This window comes from Panthera leo, chromosome D2 (genome assembly GCF_018350215.1).
Source record: "Panthera leo isolate Ple1 chromosome D2, P.leo_Ple1_pat1.1, whole genome shotgun sequence".
Classification (NCBI taxonomy): domain Eukaryota; kingdom Metazoa; phylum Chordata; class Mammalia; order Carnivora; family Felidae; genus Panthera; species Panthera leo.
This window is the reverse complement of record NC_056689.1, coordinates 11,114,573-11,137,318: the sequence shown is the minus strand read 5'-3', so window position 1 is coordinate 11,137,318 and position 22,746 is coordinate 11,114,573. Positions and strand designations below refer to the sequence as shown.

The 22,746-nt window shown below is 37.9% G+C and overlaps 1 protein-coding gene across 1 annotated transcript in view; it reads left to right on the top strand.

Annotated features, from left to right (window-relative positions):
- RYR2 (ryanodine receptor 2) overlaps window positions 1–22,746 on the top strand; it is a 765,551-nt gene that overhangs the window by 564,372 nt on the left and 178,433 nt on the right. The window contains exons 49-56 of the mRNA XM_042907783.1: window positions 4,814–4,983; window positions 6,673–6,893; window positions 8,203–8,293; window positions 10,733–10,873; window positions 12,706–12,869; window positions 15,057–15,135; window positions 16,674–16,763; window positions 17,542–17,679. Of these exons, the coding sequence (XP_042763717.1) occupies window positions 4,814–4,983; window positions 6,673–6,893; window positions 8,203–8,293; window positions 10,733–10,873; window positions 12,706–12,869; window positions 15,057–15,135; window positions 16,674–16,763; window positions 17,542–17,679 (1,094 nt within the window). The remainder of the gene's footprint in view (window positions 1–4,813; window positions 4,984–6,672; window positions 6,894–8,202; window positions 8,294–10,732; window positions 10,874–12,705; window positions 12,870–15,056; window positions 15,136–16,673; window positions 16,764–17,541; window positions 17,680–22,746) is intronic.

Sequence of the window (22,746 nt, the reverse complement as noted above, 5' to 3'; positions counted from 1 at the left end):
AGTCCCCACTGCCATGCAGCATAGTTACTGGGTTTACGTTTCTTCAAGAAAAGTAAAAAAACTTGGGGCACCTGATTGGCTTAGTGGGTTCGGCGTCTGACTCTTGATTTCGGCTGCGGTCATGATCTCACGGTTTATGGGATAGAGCCCTGCATCGGGTTCTGCGCTGGCAGCACGGAGCCTGCTTGGGATTCTCTCTCTCTTCCTCTCTCTCTCTCTGCCTCTTCCCCACTCTCTCTCCGCCTCTTCCCCACTCTCTCTCCCTGTCAAAATTAATAAATAAACATTAAAAAAGTTAAAAAGGAAAAAGCTATAAAGTACATCTTTTTCATTGAATTAAGAAAAGCTCTATTGCCATATTCTTCTACACAGACATTTACAAACACACGTATATAAATGAAAAGGATGTTACCATTTTGTAAAGTATTTTCTAGCCTCATTGTTTTTAAACGGCTGTTTTCAATGAGATTTTTGTATATGACATTTCAGACAATTTCCAGAGAAGAGCAAATATGTACCTCAACCGTCTTACCTAATTTCTTTCCACTGGTTTTTGTTTTTTGTTTGTTTGTTTGTTTGTTTGTTTTGTTTTTTTTGGCCCTCATTCTTCTCTTTCTTGCCTGCAATTCCTTTCTTCACTCTTTTGGATAGTTTTCATTGTCATTTACTTATAATATTTTTTTTTCCCCAGAAATGACCATAGCTTCTGACTTAGAGATTTATAAATTCCCAGTGTGTTGAAAGAAGTGCTCTTATCAAGACAAAGGAGAGAATTAAAAAAAGAATTTTTTTTTTTACCATTTTGATGAAATGTTTATTGCCATTCTACAGTATGTCATTTTGGTTTAGCAACTGCTTGTGATTAGTTTTTAATATTAACCCAAAAGCATGGAAAATAAAGGTTTAACCTACTCTCTACCTAAACCTTTGTCCAACAACTGTGGCCCCTCCCCTGGGGCCAGATTGGGCTGGGGAAGAGGGAGGGCTCAGGCATTGCTGGATGAAGCACAGATGCCTCACAGTTTGGGTGGTTTACACACACACCGATCCCCTGCAGTGCCCCCAAACCACAGCAGAAATAGCACATGGCGATGGCCCGAGGCCAATTCCCTGTTGGTGGTTCACTCTGCCTACCATGGAAAAAAAGATTTAAGAGTTATTGAAGATTTGGAGCACTTGGGTGGCTCAGTTGTTTAAGCATCCAACTCTTGATTTCATCACAGGTCGTGATCTCACTGTTCGTGAGTTCAAGCCCCACATTGGGCCCTCTGCTGACGGCACAGAGCCTGCTTGGGATTCTCTGTCTTACTATCTCTCTGCCCCTCCCCTGCTCGTTCTCTTTCTCTCTCTCTGTCTCTCTCTCTCAAAATAAATAAATAAACATTTTTTAAAAAGTTATTCAAGACCACTAAGGGACAAATTAGATTCCAAATTATACTTAGATTTCCTTTTTCCGGTTTCAATTTTGTTCAGTTTTCAATTTTTTATTGGATATTCTTACATATGTCATTTTTATATAAACTTCTAATTTTAGAAGAAAGTGTAGTCTAGAATGAAGGGACCACTGTGTAACTGAACGTGACTTACCCTCCTCGCCAGCCTTCTGATGAAGAGAAAGTAGTTTCATATGTGCCCAGCTTATAAACCCAGATCTTCCAGCCATAAGAGTTGAATATTCATTGTGATTTTCGAGAAAGCATGAACTGAATAATTGTCTGTGGCTTTTCATCTTCTCCACTTGAGGCAACTTCTTTTTTTTTTGTATACATACAGACTGTTCTCTCCTGCCCTCTTTCCACTTCTCTTTCTAACTCATGTTCATTTACTTAAGTACAATGTCCTTTCTTTTCCCTATATTTTGAGCCATAAAATTGGTGCTGTCAGAAGAAAGATAATAATACCAGTGTTACACAGATTAGGAAAGAGAGAAGTGCTACATTTTTAGATAAAATCAGTTATCATGAAAAACCAAGAACATAACCCCTAAGAATATCCAGATGTCTCATTCAGAATTCCCCCAAAGTATATATCATTTTGCTCCAGTTATCTGCCATTAGCCTTCAAGATTTTTCAAGGTGGTTTCTTTCCTGTTCTATTTAGTTGTGCTGTAATGATATTTGGTGGTGTTTTCCTTTATAAATATGCACTATATTGTCTACCTTGGGGTTTAAAGGATTTTTTTGTGAGCTCTCACAATCACGACGAAAGTTAATTTTTAAAACCCAATCCATTGGTTATTATTAAATTTCTACTTTTTTATTACCACTTTCCTTTCATGGAAAATATACACAGAAAACTGTATGTTTTTATTTTGAGTGGTACGCATTTAAGTCAACTTTAAAAGCTAAACTGGTACTTTTTTGTATGTTTCTGTGACAAGTCAGTTGCCCATTTAAGCATCACCCATTATCAGTAATAATTGTTACTGTATGTTATATATTTAGGACGTGAAGTTTGCCTCTAATGATTAGTTCTTCCTCCCTTAGTGATGGCTGAGGCCTTTCTCAGAAATTATTTATCATCTTTTAGAACTACAGCATGGCCCAGAATAATAATGAAAGAGGGAGGGTTTCAGAAAACTTGAGGGACAAACACACAATCTCAAAAGTTGATATTCATGGTTTGTGAGATCGAGCCCCACATCAGGCTCTGCGCTGACAGCATGGAGCCTGCTTGGGATTCTCTCTCTCTCTCTCTCTCTCTCTCTCTCTCTCTCTCTGCCCCTCCCTGGTGCGCTCTCTCCCTCTCTCTCTCTCTCTCTGAAAATAAATAAATAAATTTTAAAAAGTTCATGTTCACTTCCTGCAGTGCTTGGCCCCAGCAGATTTGGACAGACTATCTAAGTCAGTAACTGTAACTGTAGGCAGATGAATATTGCAGGGACCACAAGGTAAGGCCAGTATACCTGGCCTTCCTTCTTCTAGTTCAAAAGCCAGCAATTTGACAGGAGGCAGTCTGTCAGCTTTATTGTCTCCACTGTGTTTGAGGAGATGGTAAAAGTGAAACAGCAACTGTGGCAACTCAGTGAGTCTTGAATCCCAGGTATGTGTAGCTGTAACATTCCTTAACATGAACGTCTACTTGATTGAGTGTTTAAAACACAGATCTTATTTTAGGATCAGCAGGTTGCTTGACATTTTGTTAGTCACGACTGTATATTAAAATCTTAGAATCTTAGGGCACCTGGGTGGCTCCATTGGTTAAGCGTCTGACTTCAGCTCAGGTCACGATCTCACAGTTCGTGAGTTCGAGCCCCGTGTCGGGCTCTGGGCTGACGGCTCAGAGCCTGGAGCCTGCTTCGGATTCTGTGTCTCCCTCTCTCTCTGCTCCTCCCCTGCACATTTTCTGTCTGTCTCTCTCAAAAATAAATAAACATTAAAAGAATTTTTAAAAAAATCATAGAATCTTATAAATTTGAATTCCCTATCATGCAATTTTTTAGGAGAATTAAACTGGACTGGAATTTCATATGGATTTTTAATTAAAAAATATAACATACTGATTTAACATTAAGGATTAAATCAGTTTTGGTTGGATTTGAAAGCTGATTTTCTTGGTTTAAATCTAACTTTGCCAATTACTAGGTGTACAACCCTGGGCAAGTTATTTAACTTCCTTAAAGGTCAGTGGTCATCTGTTAAATGTAGCTAAGAATACCAGCCTCACAGTGTGCTTGTGAAAATTGTTATCGAATGGTGTGTGTAACTTTCCTGGCATAGCGCCTAACACCACAAACAAGCTGTTATTCCCATTATTTTAATGATAGGAAGGAAAGTAGTAGGTATATGGGTATTATTATCATTTAATAAGGAATGGAAGCTATTTGGTATTAGCCTTTAATATAATGTCCCTGAAAACATTGTTACTTGTTTATTTTCACAATTCAGATATGAAATCCATTCATTAATTATGAATGAAAACAAACAAGTTGTGACTTTATTTTTTCAGGATGATTGTGGTCATGTAACCTCTTCCCTGGATCCTTGTTTTTTCAACATTGTATCAATATTAATGATTCTGTGATAGTCTTTGTAGATTCTCATAGTGTATTATCAGTAGCAGGATATTATTTGGCATAATTACCACATGGCCAAACAGGAAGCAGATCTGTCCTCCAGTTTTTTAAATTGGCACATAATCCCCTAATTCCATATCTCAGTGATTCCCAGTGTGTGGATCTATGGAATTCTAATGAGATTCCCTGATCTATACAGGCATCAAATAGTGACTATTAATAGAGAAAATAATCTGATTCTCAAATATGTCTTAAGTGTTGTTAAATGCTATTATGATTCATGAAACGTGTTTCATTTGACAGTCCAACTGATTCATAGAGTTGCATCATTTTGTCCAAGCCATAAATATGTAAATGAACCATGATTATCACATGGGGATGCATGAGTGTTATTAGTGTTTAAAAGAGGCTCTCAGGGATGCATGAGTGTTATTAGTGTTTCTGAAAACACTGATTTTTTGAAAACAGTGAAGACTTTGCAGTTTAACTTGTTATGGTATTTACTAGTTTTCACAGTGTAGATTTGGGATGCCTTTTTGTTTCTTTCACATTGTCTAGCATAATGCTGTGTATTGAATCAAATACGCAGCTAACAAATAGATATGCCCAAATCACATTTCGAATGACCTTGAATTTACATTGCCCTGTGGTAATTCTTAGGTCAGTTCCTAGCACTTGCTTGTGGATAGAAGGACAAAAAAACATTCAACTGATAATTTTACTTGAATGTGAGAAGGCTGGAGAGAAGCCATTTGTAATCTGTCCATTAACAACAACATGTCACCTTCTCTCTTTTAGATGGGAATGTGGTGGAGCCTGACATGTCTGCGGGGTTTTGCCCAGATCACAAGGCAGCCATGGTTTTGTTCCTTGACAGGGTCTATGGCATTGAGGTTCAAGATTTCCTCCTCCATCTTCTCGAGGTTGGCTTTCTGCCTGATCTCCGGGCTGCTGCTTCTTTAGATACGGTAATGATTTTAACGATGAACATTCTCAATTCCTGACATGTCCTCCTCTGGCTTATTCTCCATAGATGTATTCATTTGTTTATTTATTGTCACCAAATGTCTATTGAGTACCAATTATAATTTTAAGCAGGCAGTGGGTAAACATAAAATAGACTATATCCTAAGAAATTCATTGAACAGTGGGGAACACTTACAACCTCAGGATTAAGATAAGAATTCTGATCAGGTACCACGGAAGATAGTAACCCTGATTTGGGAGGTTGGCTGAAACAATCATGCTTCTCAATGAAAGCAGTTACAGTATTAAGAATGTTTAATGGACACTGTTGAGTTGTGCCAATAACAGTATCATCCTTATAATACTTATAAGGATACTATATTATAATATAATATCATCATTATAACATAATGTCATCATTACAATATAGTATCATCATTGTAATATAATATCATTATAATATAATATCATCATTGCAATATATCATTATAATATAATATTATCATTATAATATATCATCATTACAATATAATATCATCATTATAATATAATATTATCATTACAATATAATATCATAATTATAATATAATATCATCATTACAATATATCATCATTATAATATAATATCATCATTATAATATTTAAAGCATAGATAAGGCTGTAATATTCCCTGTGCCTCCTGTGGTCCGCACTGAGAATCTGTCGTTCCTGGTGTAAATACTCTCCTGTTTAAAGCATTGTAGAGTAAGCTGAAGCTCTAAATGTCATTTTGATAGTTATAATGCCTCCTTTTCTCAATTAAGTGGGTCTTTTTGATTCCAGAGAAAACCAGATCTTGAGGTGGTAACAGCTTTTTCATGAAAGTCTTCAGAGGAGACTCCTAAAAATACACTGAATTTTCTTTTTTCTTTGTTGGGGGTGTTCACATGTAATTCTGAACCTAATAGGATAGTCGAGAACACAAGAAGACAATGAACCTTCCACTATCGATTCCAACAGACAGGAACAAAACTGTAAACGTTATTAAGTAGAATTATGGAAGAATTTTTGAACATGAGATTTGTTATGGGAATAAGCTTCTTTCTGTTTTTCCTCCCCTAGTAAAGTACTCACATTCTTGGATATCATTAGCGTCTTCAACTCACACTCATCTTACCATTGATATTTTATTATAGAATGTGAGCCTCTTGGGCTTCTTGAGGAGGTAGAGATCACTATAGACATCACTTCATTTTTATCTGTTTGTGAGCAATCGAAAGTTGATTGTTACTAGTGGTAAAAAAAAATCATATGAACCACATTTAAAGGTATAAGTGAGGAATACATCTTCACTTTTCATATACTGTAACACCTTGGATTGCGAGTAACTTGTTCTATGAGCGTTCTGCAAGACGAGCAAACATTTCTAATGAATTTTAACTTGATCAGCGAGCGATGTCTTCTAATACGAGTCGCACATGACGCCAGACGTCACATGATCCCACCTGAGCCAATGGGTCTTGAAATTCGGTTTGATATATGAGTGCTTTGGATTACAAGCATGTTTCCAGAATGAATTATGCTCACAAACCCAGGTTTCACTGTATTTGTCATTTTCTAGATAATGAAATTACATGTCAACATGTTCATCCCTTTGAGAGTTGTCTACTGCCAAACACAAATGACTTTCTACTCTCACGATTTCTTTTTAGGCTGCTTTGAGTGCCACAGACATGGCCCTGGCCCTCAATCGGTACCTTTGCACAGCCGTGTTGCCTTTGTTAACAAGGTGTGCCCCTCTTTTTGCGGGCACAGAACACCACGCTTCTCTCATTGACTCGTTACTGCACACTGTGTACAGACTTTCGAAGGGCTGCTCACTTACCAAAGCTCAGCGGGATTCCATAGAAGTTTGTTTGCTCTCCATTTGTGGGTAAGTGGGAGGCCAACTCCGAATCCAGTTTCTTCTCCTTTAAGGAAGAGCATTTACTATATGGACCTTGACAAATAGTTACGAATTTTGGAAACAATTTCTGTATCAAAAAATTAATTCACTGTAGGCAGTCGCCTGTACCCAAGGTCTGAGTCTTATCAGAGCACCCTTGCTCCTCGTCAAGTTCTGGAGTGTTCCTCCAAGCCTCTCTAGGGTATCTGGCCATTGGATACAGTGCTGGATCAATTTTACTATTCTGGATGTTGGTGGGTAGGGTGACTGTGTGAGGAGTCTCTGGCCACCGTAGTGTAAGATTAATAGATTCTCCCCTTTTGACTATGTGTGATGATTTTAACTCCTTTTCCAGAAGAGAAAAGAAAAAAGAGACTTCTTAAATATATAAAAAATGATATAGTATAATATTAAAGCATTACTTATGTGTGGCAATCATGAAGGCTGACTTTATTTCCTCCAGCCTAGAAAACCACTTCCTGTAAATGGAAGTGTTCAAATGTCTTACTGTGAAAACCAGAGCATACCTTCCCCTGTTGGAGTTCTGACAGCTAACATGACAATTTCTCAAGCCCCCTAGCTGGGGTGATGGCTCCTTTCTGATTTCAAGAGTGGGTGAAAGCACGTGGCTCGGCAGTCCACTGATGAAGAAAAGTTTGCACTCACAGTAAAGTGTATGTATGGCTTAGAAGCCAGATGGGACTGAAGGAGGTGAAAAATTAGGAGGTTCTGTCTGTAGCTCCCCTGACCTTCAAATTCTGTAAAAATGAAATCAAAATACCTACCTCATAGAGTTTACCTAAATATTAAACAAAGTGAAACATTCAGGATGACCCCACATAGTAGACGTTCACTGTATGTTGATTTTTGTTCCCTTCCACCTCTGGCAAAATTTGTCTCTGCCTTTTTTTTCTCCCTCCTGTTGGGATACTTCTTCTTCTTTTTGCTTCTAATTCAGTCACTGAAGACCATTCCCACCCAGTAGAGTGGAGAAAGAAGTATTTCTGGAGGAAGGGTCTCAGGAAGCATTAGGGTCCGCCACTGTGAATGGTGGGAAAGTGAAGGAGGAGAAAAGAGGGCCATCTCTAAGGAATGCTCTTCAGATCTAGGGAGTAGAGATGAGTTGGGATGTAACCTTTTGTATAGTTGTGTAGCCTTTTGTTGATCTTTGGATTGGGGCACCTAATTAACCACCATCTGAAGAGAGGTTCTTGGCATATATAATTTAGTCTAATGAACTATTTACTTAGTTTAGACACATTTCCCTTCATTATTTAAATGAACTTTGTTCCACCAGCCAATTGAGACCTTCTATGATGCAGCACTTGCTCCGAAGATTAGTGTTTGATGTCCCATTATTAAATGAACATGCGAAGATGCCTCTTAAGGTAAGGATAGGAAATGTTTATAGTTAGTTGATTACTGAGTCCTCTGACTTTGCTCCTCTTACAATATGTACAGCTCTTAGAAATGCCATGTTTGATTTTTGATGAGGAAATTTTCTTCCAATTCTTGAAAAGGGACATATAAATTTGAGAAATGTGTATATCACAATAAAACAAGTAATAAAATATCATAGGATTTCCAAGATTGATTTCCTTTAGGTGAATGGAAAGAGAAATCACTGGGAAAAAAGATGGGCAACAAGGAAACAATGCACTAAGGTATCGTTAAGTCTGGAAAACATGGTGGTAGATGTGGCCTAAAATCTTAGTAACCTCAAGGGATAAAGAGCAGGCTTTTGAACCATTTTCTAAGTTGGTAATTTCATGACAGTTTCCAAGTGTAATTTCATAGAGTTCAAAGACAACTTCTGTATGTAGTTAGAGTTTGTCACCAATATGGAAAAATCACTGACACTTTCTCTGCCCAGCTTCATTATTCTGTTCATGAATGATCTAGTCTCATAGTGTCTTACTGACCTGGGAATATTTTTCTGTCATCTAGTGTCTCAGTCAGGACTTAGCATTAGAATATTCGATGTGTCCTAGTACGTCTAATAGCATGGTCTATGGGTGGAGGTCATAGTCACGCAATGGACTGTTTTATAGGGGACCACTCTGCACTGTCATCTGGTAAGCATCATTTTTCCTTGTGGCCACCCAGTAAGAGTGGTGGAAAAAGAAGTTTGAGATATTAATACGTCTATTTTTTGAACTGCTGTTACTCTCACCATCCCTTGATATTTAGCAAATGCAATCTTTCTCCATGAAAAATTGATTTTGGTTTAATAAATTTATATAAATTAATTAATTATGTAAAATAAATTGTATCCTTGCCCCCAATCCCATTTTTACATTTTTTATCATCTAGAGACCCTTTGCCATGCAAAATTTTCTTGATATAAATGAGCTGGAAGGTACCTGAAAAAAGAGACAGTATTACTTTATGTGATAAACTCTTTTACCTTATAGATATTTCCAAGTTAATCGAAACACATTAGGTCTCAATATTTCATCATTTGAGATTTCTAAATTGTATGTGTGTGTATTTTGTAATTGAAGGGGAGACCATAATAGAAGTATTTCTGTAGTAAGAGATGTCATTTTTTGTTTGTTTTCTAAGTTTTTTTATTTTTAAAAAATATTTTTTAATGTTTATTTATTTTTGAGAGATAGAGCACAAGCAGGGGAGGGGCAGAGAGAGAGGAAGACACAGAATCTGAAGTAGGCTCCAGGCTCCTAGCTGTCAGCCCAGAGCCCAATGCAGGGCTTGAACTCACAGGCCATGAGATCATGACCTGAACCAAAGTTGGACTCTTAACCGACTGAGCCACCCAGGCACCCCTTAAGTTTTTTTTTTAGAAAGAGAGAACACATGCGGGAGAGGGGCAGAGGGAGACACAGAGAATCTTAAGGACACTCCATACCCAGCATCGAGCCCACTACAGGGCTCAGTCCCATGACCCTAGGATCATGACCTGAGCCGAAATTTAGAGTTGGCCGCTCAACCAACTGAGCACCCAGGTGCCCCAACATGTAGTTTGTTTTAATAACAATAATCCTTATCAATCTGTTTCCCTTCTTAGTTACAGAAAAGAGTCCAAAAACTTATTGCTGATTCATAAAGATCATTTCATTAATTCAGCAAGTAGTTGTGAATATTTGTTAGTTTATAGATCAAAAATGAACTATCCAAAGAGCTACCAAATAATTTGAAGATTCTATCCTTGTCTTTAAATTCAGTTTAGTCCTAAACAAACAAAATATGCATAGATGAAAATGTAAGAAGCAACATAGATACTCAGAAAGATAATATGTTGCATCCATAACCACCAGAGAAATACAGATAAGGAGATTACTGAAATGGAGTAGTTTGAGATGTTCAAGCTTGAAGCAAAGCCTGAAGTGTGGTGATTAAGGATTGGCAAAAGGAAGCAAAAATATTGAGAGGTAGATTTCCCTTAGAATGTACATTTCTGGTGCTGTATCCTAGAGATATTTACTTGTGCCTCTGGGTTACCCTGAGGTCAATCCTGTCACTAAGTGTAGATGTGCACATCCAGGGGATGGTGATTCATGAAACTGTGAGTAAATGATGCCATCTAATATATAGGACTCAAGGATACATTAGTAACCAAACACTCTCATAAAGACTACTGTTCTAGATGGTTTGTTCGTAAACCTGGGTATTTGGTCCTCATACTGTGATTAGTGTTAGATTTTAAAGAGGCCTAGTATAGTATTCTCCAGAAGAATTCATAGGGGATTGAGCAGTTTTGACCTTATTACTTGGCCTTTGGGTCAAGTCACATGGGTGGAAATGGGAAAAATCCAAATGGTACCTTTAAGTCATCACTTTTATAATTTAATTGTTTCCTCACATAGTTGCTGACAAATCATTATGAAAGATGCTGGAAATATTACTGCCTGCCTGGAGGGTGGGGGAACTTCGGAGCTGCCTCAGAAGAAGAACTTCATTTATCAAGAAAGTTGTTTTGGGGCATTTTTGACGCCCTGTCTCAAAAGGTGATTCAATATTTTGTGGGCTTTGTGTGACAAAATAATTTAAAAGTTGTAAATATTCCTAGTAGAATATCATCTTTACTTATTAAGACTTGTGTAGTTTTTTTTTTCATTTTTCTAACATACAACATATTTTGAGAATGTAATTGATACCGAGTTTTCTTAATTATTATGGTAGCATGGTCCTTGTGACCATAACACCATCAGAATTTAAAATGGCTAAGCATTTTAGGAAATTATGAACATGGTTGAGTTTTGGTGCATTTAAAAAAAAATGTTTATTTTTGAGAGAGAGAGAGAGAGAGCGCACAAGCACGGGAGGGGCAGAGAGAGAGGGAGACAGAGGGTCCAAAGTGGGCTCTGTACTGAGACCCGAGAGCCTTATGCGGAACTCAGACTCACAGACCGTGAGATCATGACCTGAGCTGAAATCAAGAATTGGCCACTTAACCGACTGAGCCACCCAGGCGCTCCAAGTTTTGGCGCATTTGGACTTACCTGGACTCAAACCCTCCCTAGTCACCCTGATCTTAAAACCATGACAAAATCTTATCACGTATAAAAATATGCAGCCTCATAAAATTATAATATTCCAGTGGCCTTCCTGACTTTTCCCACTTTGCTGCTATGGAGATTAAAGTCACTCCATTCAGTGTTGCTTTCTATATGTGACATTCCCTAACACTTGACATATTTATAATGGATAGTTCAGATATTTTCAGAAGGCTGGAAGGGGATAGTATTTCGGAGAAAAATCAGAACAGCATGCTTTGTATGCTTCTGCTAAAATTATTAATCGAAATCAGCTTGAATTCCCAGGTGGACATTATTAGACAACCAGAGCAGGATATCCAGAAGTTTGCTACATAATAGAGTCAAGTTCATCTGTGATTACAGTTGGAAGCTACATCTTGATGCTTTCTGTTACCGAATTGCAAATGCTGAAGGTATTTTTAGAGGAACTTACAGCATTAACTTACAATTGAACACTTGAAGTGAGATAATTTTTAAATAAATATTATTTTCTATTTTTTGAAACATCTATAAATACTGGGGTGCCTGGGTGGCTCAGTCAGTTGAGCGTCCAACTTCAGCTCAGGTCATGATCTCACAGTTTGCGAGTTCGAGCCCCACAGGGAGCTCTCTGCTGTCAGCGTAGAGCCCGCTTCAGATCCTCTGCACCTCCCCTGCTCACACTCTCTCTCTCAAAATAATAATAATAATAATAATAATAAACTTTAAAAAATTAAAAATTCCTAAATACTAATTTAATTAGTTATGTGATTAATATACAAATACCTCTTCCCAGAAATTTTGACTGTGCATATTCCCTATAGAATTTCTTTCTCGGTTTAGAATTTTATTTTTCATACCTTTGTATATGATACAGATCAGTTAAAATTTCTCACTCTCTGGAATGTTCCTTTATTTTTCAAGTATAGCCTTTATAATATGGTACGGCGGTATTCTATAGTTATGCTATTCATCTACTGAATTTATGTTTCAGTTGTAAAGACATGTTATACATTTAGAATATCTGAGTATATTTCATTTCAAATATTGGAGAAAACCTCTTAGAGAAGCAGAGTTTGTATTCTTCTTAAGCAGCAACTCAGTAACTCTGACTTCAGCCTGTCTCACGTTTGATGGGATTTCAGGCTACATATACTTTCCATTTGCTAGAGGAAGAGTCTGCGAGGGAGTTACGTTAGCCTGGGGGTAATTCCGATCTTCTCTGACAGCGCTGTGCCAGCCACGGCGATCATTCTGACGACTTTTGCTCAACAGTAACCCAGGCTTTTGGTGTTTTGTTTTGGTCCTCCATTTCTTCCCAGAAATATGAACAAGAACTTTTCAAACTGGCACTGCCTTGCCTGAGTGCCGTTGCGGGAGCTTTGCCTCCAGACTACATGGAGTCAAATTATGTCAGTATGATGGAAAAACAGTCATCAATGGATTCTGAAGGGAACTTTAACCCACAACCTGTTGATACCTCAAAGTATGGACTCTGTCTATTGCAGCAGATTTTTATTGTAAATGATGTGTGAAGTCTGAAATTGAATAAGGTACTAATGTGAACTTTCTCTAATCCATGCCCCCTTTGAATTGGTATCCTTTTGGTAGGGGTCCCTTTACTTGACAGAATGAACAGTGGTGATAATAATGATCATACACATGTCAGAAGTAGATAACGATGTACCTTCTAGGCTACGTCACATAACCCGGATTCTGTGTGTGTGACCACATGATAGTATCTGCGGTAATGAGAATCAAGAAAGGATATCAGCTATATTTGTAGCTGAAAATTTACCCCAAGTGTTTATTAATTGCAGCCAGCCTCTGTAGCGCATCTGTGACTGGGGGTGATCCCGGCAGGGCAGAGCTGTTCTGTCAGCTGCAGGGAGTCACCGCTACATGTCAGCAGCGTCTAAGGGGTAGCACCTGGTGTTCAGCATCATAAAGCACAGCATGAGATTCCAGGGAATATCAAATGAGAATATATGTGGAAAATGTAGCATGCTGTTAGAATGCAACGTGACAGCCTTAACCACAGATCAAATGTTCCGTCGCATAAAACTGCTTACCCGTACTTAGTTGCGTAAATTGTTTTTACAAACGGGATGTCTCAGTACTTCAGGTGTTTGGAGTCTCAGCATTTTTGTTGTTACTGTCTTTGAGTAGGACCATGGTTTCCCATTTGCGAGGAAAGCTGACTCTTCATGCCACATTATCTTATCGATTCCTTGGTGACTCCGCAAGATTATGGTGTTAGCAAGGCAGTCAGTGGTAGTTCTCATCCACGGCATCCAAATTGGCTTGGGAGTTCAACTTTCAGGCTTCTGGGTGGCCCCCCAGCTGGTTTAGCTTCCATAACAGATCAAAAATTCAACCCAAGTGGTATGCCATTAGTTTGATAATGCCTTAAATTTGCATGTTTGGTATTTGATGACAGTCCCGTGAGAAAAGACTCTACCCCCCAGTATTTGGCTTATGTGATTGATCCTTTGTTTCTCTTCCAATGTAAGTAAACCAAAATATCACATATTCAGTTCCTACATGGGTAAGTTTTTGGTTTGCTAACGTGATATAATCCACGATTTTAAAATAACATCAGAACATGTGGTGGTCTTGGTGTTGATTAATTAGATCTAACTGATTAACAGCTGTCGGGCATGTGTATTCATTTACCTAGGCTTACCCCTTTGGGGCCTTCTTACCAGACTAGGTTTACTTAGTGATATCAATCATTGCTACATCTTTGTGATTTTTATATATTGTTTCTTAAGTATTTCTGGGTCATATAGTTCAATTCCTGACTGATAACATTGTTGCACAAGAACAGTAAACCATCTCATTATGCTAGGTTTTATTTAGAAGTCAGTTATCAATGGTAATTGTGTTAATAAGTTATATGCATGAGTGAATGGAATTATATATATATTTGATTTTCCGTTCATTGATCTATTTGATATTCCCAAGTCTCATAGTTGGACTTGGTCATCAGTTGCATGCCCTTATCATCTGTTGAAGAGATCAAATGTTAAATATGAAAGGAATCGAGAATAAATGTTATCAAGATCACAGAGCATGAGTAGTTACTTTTCGCTATAGTCCATATTAATAGTAGAATGTTATATGTAGACCATAAAATTTAAAATCATTAACACATCTCTAGTTGTATGACATTAATTTAAAATTTTAGTACATTGAAAAAGTGTCACCGGTCAGATTTCAGGAGATCTTTTACCTACCTATAGTTGTTGCAGAAGAGACTTAAGTCAAAAAGGGAGAATAACTTAAAAGAATGAATATGGAAGGGAAGTATGTCTTTAAGCTCATTAAATCTAACCATATCTTGATTCAGGTTTAAAAAAATTTTTTTGTATGATTGATTATCCTCGTCTTTGAATATATTTTAATTATATTATATATAATTTTTAATATATGCAACTTCTATGAAGACATAATAAGTTATGAATTAATACAAGATGAGCAGATAAGCACATTACCGGCTTGATTTATATATTATTCCTGCACTAGGGAAAAGCAATACTATGTTAAAATGATTTTTTAACAGTTATGCATCAAGTGGGATTTAAGCAATCATAAGCTGTGAGTAAATTACTGGTATGATTTCCCATAAATCCTGTAAAAATCAAGCTTTTTTTCTTTATTTTTCTCATAGCATTACAATTCCTGAGAAGTTGGAATACTTCATTAACAAATATGCTGAACATTCTCATGACAAATGGTCAATGGACAAGGTAAAAGCCAGAGTATCACATTGTCATTCAGTACTGAATGTACCCAATGAGTGGCCACCACCCAAATATTTCTGACCATGACTGTTTTCTACCTTAAAGTGAGAGCTGTATCTAGATTAAGAAAGAATATTTAATTACGATTTGCTAATACTGTATTTGGTTCCGCCATTAATACGTGTAATCCAATATGAATGAGAATATCTGTTTATCAAAAGCACAGTTTTAGGAATAAAAATTCTATTAGTGAAATAATAAATACAGTTTCTAAACACATATTGTTTGGGAGATAATCATCATCAGTGGCTTTAGGAAGAAAAGGTGACTGTGGGTCAGAAATCTTTTAAAGAAACTTTCGCTTCAAGAGTAATTTTATATTAGAGAAATCTTGAAATTATTAATCGGAAATAGTGATTGTTTATACCTTCCAGTCTTCTGTAATAGGTCTTACTGCTAAGTAGATCTGCAGGTCGCTAAAAATAAACTGCATGGCAAGTTGACATATTTTATTTGTATTGTCAGAAAAATGCAAGCTGATGAGTTAAGTGACACATGTCCTACATATCATGAAATTCTCTAAAAGGAACCTTATGGCTGTGTAGTCACATTATGTTGAGCCTGGTTAAACTTGAGAGATGTGAAATAGATTTGTCAGAGAAATTGAGCTGAGATGATGCGGGAATCTAAAATAAGCATGTACTGTTGGCGAAGTGAAAATCAAACATCAAAGGTTCCGAGGTGTTTGTGTTTATGGAGCAGCTCTGTATTATCCTGTTAGACTTTATATTAAATTTCAGTTCTTGCCTTCGCCAATCAGTCCCTTTCTCCTAAGAAACCCTCTTTTTGTGTTGGTGAATGTGTGGTTCTTTGTTCACTAATTTATTTACTAGGTGAGTCAGTCCGAGATAAGTGTCTGTTTTATGTAAAGACTCTATTAGGTACCAAGCTGCTGGTGATGGAGAGGAAATTTACAAGAAGGCTGTCCTGAGCTATTGCAGTCTAGTTACTCAGATTCCATGGGCAGATATGAAATGAGATAGGGAAACGGTGACACGTACAGAACTGCAAGGGCAAAATCATGTGGAACAAACATGTTGAGAGTTAATTGAATACTGGAGTGGACCAAACAGTTAGCATTATTCAGAGAAGCTTGCCAATAAAAACGGCACACTCCAGTTTTCCTGCTTGAACGAGCATTTCGCATACACATCTCAGATGGAGGTCCCGAGATGTCGCAGAATCAACATCATGGGGGCCGTGCACCCCTTAGTTTGCTCAGCGGGGGAGTGCTTACTGACATAACTATAGACCTGGATCTCTTCAGGGTGTGTTTAATCTTTGGATAGAAAGATTTGTTCTCGGTAATTATTCAAAATAATACTGGTTAGGATGGAAATCTTTATATTGACTTATGCTGGGTGGAATTCAAACCTTAGCCCATATCTTGATTTATTTTTATTTTACTAGTACACACTTCAACACATACATACCTACATTCTCAAAAATTAATGCATGTAAAACAATTTTGATTTTTTTTTAAGTTGGCAAATGGATGGATTTATGGAGAAATATATTCAGACTCGTCTAAAGTTCAGCCGTTAATGAAGCCATATAAACTATTATCTGAAAAGGTGAGGTTTCTTTCTTTTTTTTATACAGTTTTAATTTATTTTGAATTTTTTTCTTTATTATGTAATTTCTTATTAAAATGTTTTCTTTATTTATGTATGCTTTTTAAAAAACCTTTATTTAAAGGTTGCAATTTTTAATTTTAATCTTTTGTCTTTTTTTCCTCTATTCCTATTTCTATGAGCATTTAATAGGTTCTTCTCTACTTATATTCTTCTGTTCCTTTTTGATATTTTTTCCTCCCCAATATTTTTAAGGTCTTTAGAAAATATTCTTACGTGCTAAGGAGTTTCTTGATGAGGGATAAAGAAGTAATATTTACAATGATTATTACTTATAATTTTGCATGTATTTTACTTCTTTCGGGGGAAATCAATATCTTGACAAATGAAGTGAAAAGGACTTTTTTAGCTTGGTGCTTACGGAGGAAGAGTTTTTCTCATCTGTGCATTCAGATGGTAGAAAAGCCTGCACTCATGGTTCATATAATCTGGCACTGTTTCTCCTTTTTAGTTTCTATCTAAAGTATCAGAAGCTGGGAAACTAAAGAAAACTAACCTCCAACGAAATAATACGCTGAAATCCCTCTTTTGTAGCATTAGCCAAATTAGATCTCAGCTCACCCTGTGCTTTTCAGAATTTTTACTTTCCTTTTTCATTTCTAAATAAATAATGCCAGTCTTCTTTTTTTTAAAGTGAAGTAAAGGTAGTCTATTTCAGATTTTTTATTTGGATTCCATGCACCTCCCTTTTTTTTTTCCTCTTCCTTTTTGTCTCTAGGAAAAAGAAATTTATCGCTGGCCAATCAAAGAATCTTTAAAAACCATGCTGGCATGGGGTTGGAGGGTTGAGAGAACACGGGAGGGAGACAGCATGGCCCTCTACAACCGTTCTCGTCGTATTTCTCAGACAAGCCAGGTAAGAACACATCGGTGAATGCACAGCTTATGTTGTTTCACAATCATTTGAATCTTTTATTTAATTAGTGGGTTTTCTAAAACAAATAATTGGAAAATTACGAAGAGTAACAGAATGTTTAGAAGAGGAAAAACCATGTTTCTTTTTAAGTGAAGTTAAGTCTTGGTTAAAACTGGAGTTTATCAGGTGATGCTTCTCCTGGTTAATCTCTAAAGGAGTGCCCAATGGTGAGGTCTTGACATTTTACTGATGAAGCCTTACGTACAGTGAGATTGTCTGCAGAGTTCTCTTCTCCTTTCGAGAAAGAACTGAAGGTTGGTTTCTTAGGGAACAGTGGGATCGTCAGACAGTGATCCCGATCTAGAACCCACACGAATGGTCCACATAGTGAGCTTGACCACCTGTCCGCTTTTCCAAGGCAATATATGCAACCATACAGGCAGAGCAAGAATTCAGAGAGGGGCACCTGCGTGGCTCAGTCGGTTAAGCGTCCTACTTCATCTCCGGTCATGATCTCATGGTTCATGAGTTCAAGCCCCGCATCAGGCTCTGTGCTGACAGTGCAAAACCTGCTATGGATTCTCTATCTCCCCCTCTCTCTGCACCTCCCCTGCTCACACCCTCTCTCTCTCTCTCAAAAATAAATAAATAGACATAAAAAAAAAAAAAAGAATTCAGAGAGCACCTTGCTAGTGGGTCACATCAAGGAAATCCAATCAACTTAGCAAGGTGCTGGCTGTGGGGCGTCAGTGCTCAAGATGCGGCACAGCCTCAGCCTGAAGAACCTGGAGTTCAAGGTGGGGAGCAAATGCTAACTATTACCTGTGGCCCTTTCATCTCTCCTGGGAGCCAAACCTGTCATTTCCCTTTTCCAGGCTGCTAGGGCTACTGTGTTCGGTTCGCACAAAATATCATGTGTATTATTGCCGTTTTTTAAAGAAAATAAGGGCATTCATAGCATGTGTTTCCCATGTTTCATATTTGAAATAGATTGAGTTCGGATTTGGGCATGTTGTACATTAAATTCTCTTAAGTAAGTATCATGTGGGTGGAAGCCGTAAAAGCATATTTTACCTTTTTATCATGTACGCACACATTTCTGACTAGGTTACATTTTGTTTTAATCTGTTTCAGCACATACTGAGCACAAACCCTCCGGTAGATGATAGGAACATGAAGGTGATAAGGGCCAAAAACTCACAATGTGGTGTCAGAGACAGGCAGGTTAGACCTACTTCAACATAGTACAGGAAGTTTTCGACTCGTGGTGTGTACCAGGTGGTGCAGAGTGCAGAGGGTGGAATTATTCTTTTTTCCCCTCTAAATTGGACAGGAAATCCAAAAAAAATTACTGTCTAATGGGGGTGATTTAAGCTGTGCCCAGAACAAGAAGGTAGATTCTCCCACTGCCCGTAACAGCAGGATTGTGTCCCCTGACTTAAAATTGCATGCGTTGTATTTATTCCCTGTCTTCCTTACTCCTTGCTTGTCTCGTAATATTGTTCTCTGGGGACTTTAAGCTCTCGATAGATTCTATCAACCGAGACTCGTAGAACCATGTCTTAGTCCTTACTGGTTTTAGAGGGACGTCATACATGTGTGACATATGATGTGCGTTGTTATATCTCCTGTGTGATTTCAGTATGCCAGAGGCACAGTGCATAGATGAAGGACGAAGTATCTGGAGGTAGACCGAGACTTTTTAGAAATGTACCATCAGGCATGTTACTTGATCTGTTTGAGTAAATGTTAACACCCCCATTTTTTTTTCTTTTTAGTAAATGATAACTCTTATTGTTACTGCTATTATTTAAATATTTTTAATGCCAGAGAGCATTGCATGGTAGATAAGAGTGTTTTTGCGTTTGTAGTGCTTTGACCTATTAGTAGTAAAGAAAGAATATTTCTCTCAGTATCAGAAATGGAGAGCAAATTCCAGTCGATGCCATCAATATATTTATAATCTTGTCATTACTTTTATTCAGAGATTCTTTAAGCAGAAAGCAACATTACTTGAAATGTTAACGTATATTATTCCTTAATCACTAATCTTGTAGTTCTGTCATCTTTTTCAGGTATCATCGTGCCAAACTTTTTAATGTCTTTTCTTTTCTCTCCGTTGCTGGTTTCCCAGAAAGCTTATAAAGATATTTTCTATTATGCAATAGAGAGGCTCTTTTGGATAAACTAAGGAACGCTTTTTATAGCATCAGTTTATAGTAAGGAATATAAATGGGTGAATTGAGAGAGGTCACTGGTCGATGTGATTTTGGAGCTGAATTGTCTCAGCTTCCTTTCACATGGGGCTCAGCTCTCCCTCTGCAAGGCAGAAGCAGCCTGGATTTAACCGAGCGAGGTCTGGCATAGCCTGCCTACGTTGAAATCCTGGCCTTACCACCACGTAGCTGTGTGAGCTCGGCAAACTGGTTAACTTCTCTGTGTTACGGTTTTCTCATCTTTAAAATGAAGCAAATGAAGCATCTATTTTAAAAGATTATTCTGAGGGCTCATGAGTCACCTAAAAGAGTAACTGGCTGGGGCGCCTGGGTGGCGCAGTCGGTTAAGCGTCCGACTTCAGCCAGGTCACAATCTCGCGGTCCGTGAGTTAGAGCCCCGCGTCAGGCTCTGGGCTGATGGCTGGGAGCCTGGAGCCTGTTTCCGATTGTGTCTCCCTCTCTCTCTGCCCCTCCCCCGTTCATGCTCTGTCTCTCTCTGTCCCAAAAATAAATTAAAAAAAAAACAAAAAACGTTGAAAAAAAAAAAAAAAAGAGTAACTGGCCTATATTTCAATAAATATTATACTTAATTATTACCATTATTATTTTATGTGGATCAATAACAATTTTAATGTTTTTTGTTTGCTTTGAACACCACAGGAAGACATGAGTCCTGATTTTAGGAAGTTTACTGCTCCATTAGGGTTTTGTAATTTGCATATGCAAGATACCATAAGGGCTTGGGCGTGGCCAATAACAACTTCATAGGATATAGAATATATAGAAGTACAGATAGGAAAAAGTGAGGAGATACTGATTAGAGAGGGGGCCTAAGTAGGCCTCTTGGCAAAGACAGCATGGAAGGAGGGCGTTTCTGACAATTTCAGGCACATTCCACAAGTTCTTAACCATTACTTACTTGTCCCCAAATTGCAAGTTCCTATTTATCTGTTTTTCAGTATTGCAAATACAGGATATAAACTATTTAAACAAATGAAAAGTAATTTTATAACCCGGGATGAAGAGAGAGATGGGAATGAAACTTTTGGAAAGTGTGACCACCTAGAACTAAAACGCAGGCTAGGACAAAACAAAATTTCATTCATTCCTTCAACGGATTCTTTATTGAGCACCTGTTGTGTTCCAGTCATTATTCTTAGCTTTTCAGGCAGATCAGTGGACAAAATAGACAAAGCTCTGTGCTCTCATGGAGATTACATTCTTGTAGGGAAAGTAAGCAGCAGATATGAGGAAATTATGTACTATGTAAAAATACGATTCATGCTACAGAAACAAGAAAACAGCATGGAAAGGCAGACTGGGAGTGCAGAGGGAGGGGGTTGGGTAACATTTGTGGATGAGTTGCAGTTTTATACACGGTCGTCAGAGTGGATTTCGCTGAGAAGACGAATAGAGATTTGAAAAAGGCGAGGGAGTTACACGGAGCTGGGGGAAGAATGTCCCAAGCAGTGCAGCAGCAGTAAGGTGGGAGTGACGCCTGATACATGTCAGGGAGATGAAGGAAGTGTGTGTATATATTGGTGCTGAGTGAGTTGGAGCTGGGTAGCCAGGGGAAAGGTGGGGGTGTCTCAGAAATCAAATCACGCGGAATGTTGGGAGCAATTTTGAGAAATTAGTGAAGCTCTTTGGACTCTGACGGAATTACTTTCAAAACTTGATGCTGCCATTTTCTATGACTTTTGAAATAATTCTTCTGAAATTTTCTTCTCCGTTTGAAATGGTGAGAAGTGACCTCTACCTTTTAGAGTTGTTCTAAAGAACAAAAGACATAATCTGCCTGCCTTGCGCATAACCACGCACGTGGGGGCCGTTACTGTTGCTAAAACCACTGGAGTTAATTACATTAACGTTCAAGCCCCTCGTTCGGAAATGGTGCGTGTTTCGGGCAACTTGAAATTATAGCAGCCTTGGCCGCTCTTTTGATTTCTCTGTATATGAAGGAGAGAAATAGGTAATGAAAAATATAAATAGAATCTGTCCCTGACCAAACAGGCATCAACTTCACATTCTTTAACCCAGCCTCAGTAACTTAATCTAAAGCTAAAATGATAAATAGTTAGACATAGTCAAAGAGGATATGAAATACTGAGAATTTTATTTTAGGAACAAATAAAGTTATTGATACCAACTCCATTTTATTCATTTATTCAATTTACAGAGAGTCTAATATTGTTTATTTATCATTTTAAGACCTAGGTTTGCCATCATGTCTGTGAGATTAGGAATCACTTTATCATTGTAGTGTTGGCGAAGTCTGGCTTGTGCCACGGCCTCTGGGAACATTACGACCAATAAGGCTCAGCCCACGCCCACAGATTTTTCCCATACAGTGGAAGAGTTTAGAGAATAACAAAATAAATATTTTGGAAATACAGTTCTGACAACAGAGTGGAGAATGAATTAGAGAAGGAGGATATGGAAGGCAGAAAGACAGATTCCTTGGGAGGACACCATAGACATCCCTCAAAACAAGACAAATGTTAAATATCTGAATTAGAATGGAGAGAGTGGAGATGGAGGGAAGTGGACGTATCCCGGAGGGATTTTTAAAGTAGAAAAGACAGAGTTCTGTGACTGCCTGATATATGATTGCAGAGGAGGAGGAGTAATCAAAGGTGGTCACCACGGATCCGGGCTGGACTGCCAGGTGGGTGTTTATATGAGGAAAGGTAGGGAGCACTGAGATGGCTACTTGCTCGGAGATGGCAAGGAGGGAACAATGAATTTGATTATGGATGTTGTGTTAGGCAGAATTACGGCTTTCAAAGATGATCCCCAGTTGCTGGAATCTGTGGAAGTGTGACTTTACTTGGGCTTGGCCAGTGTGATC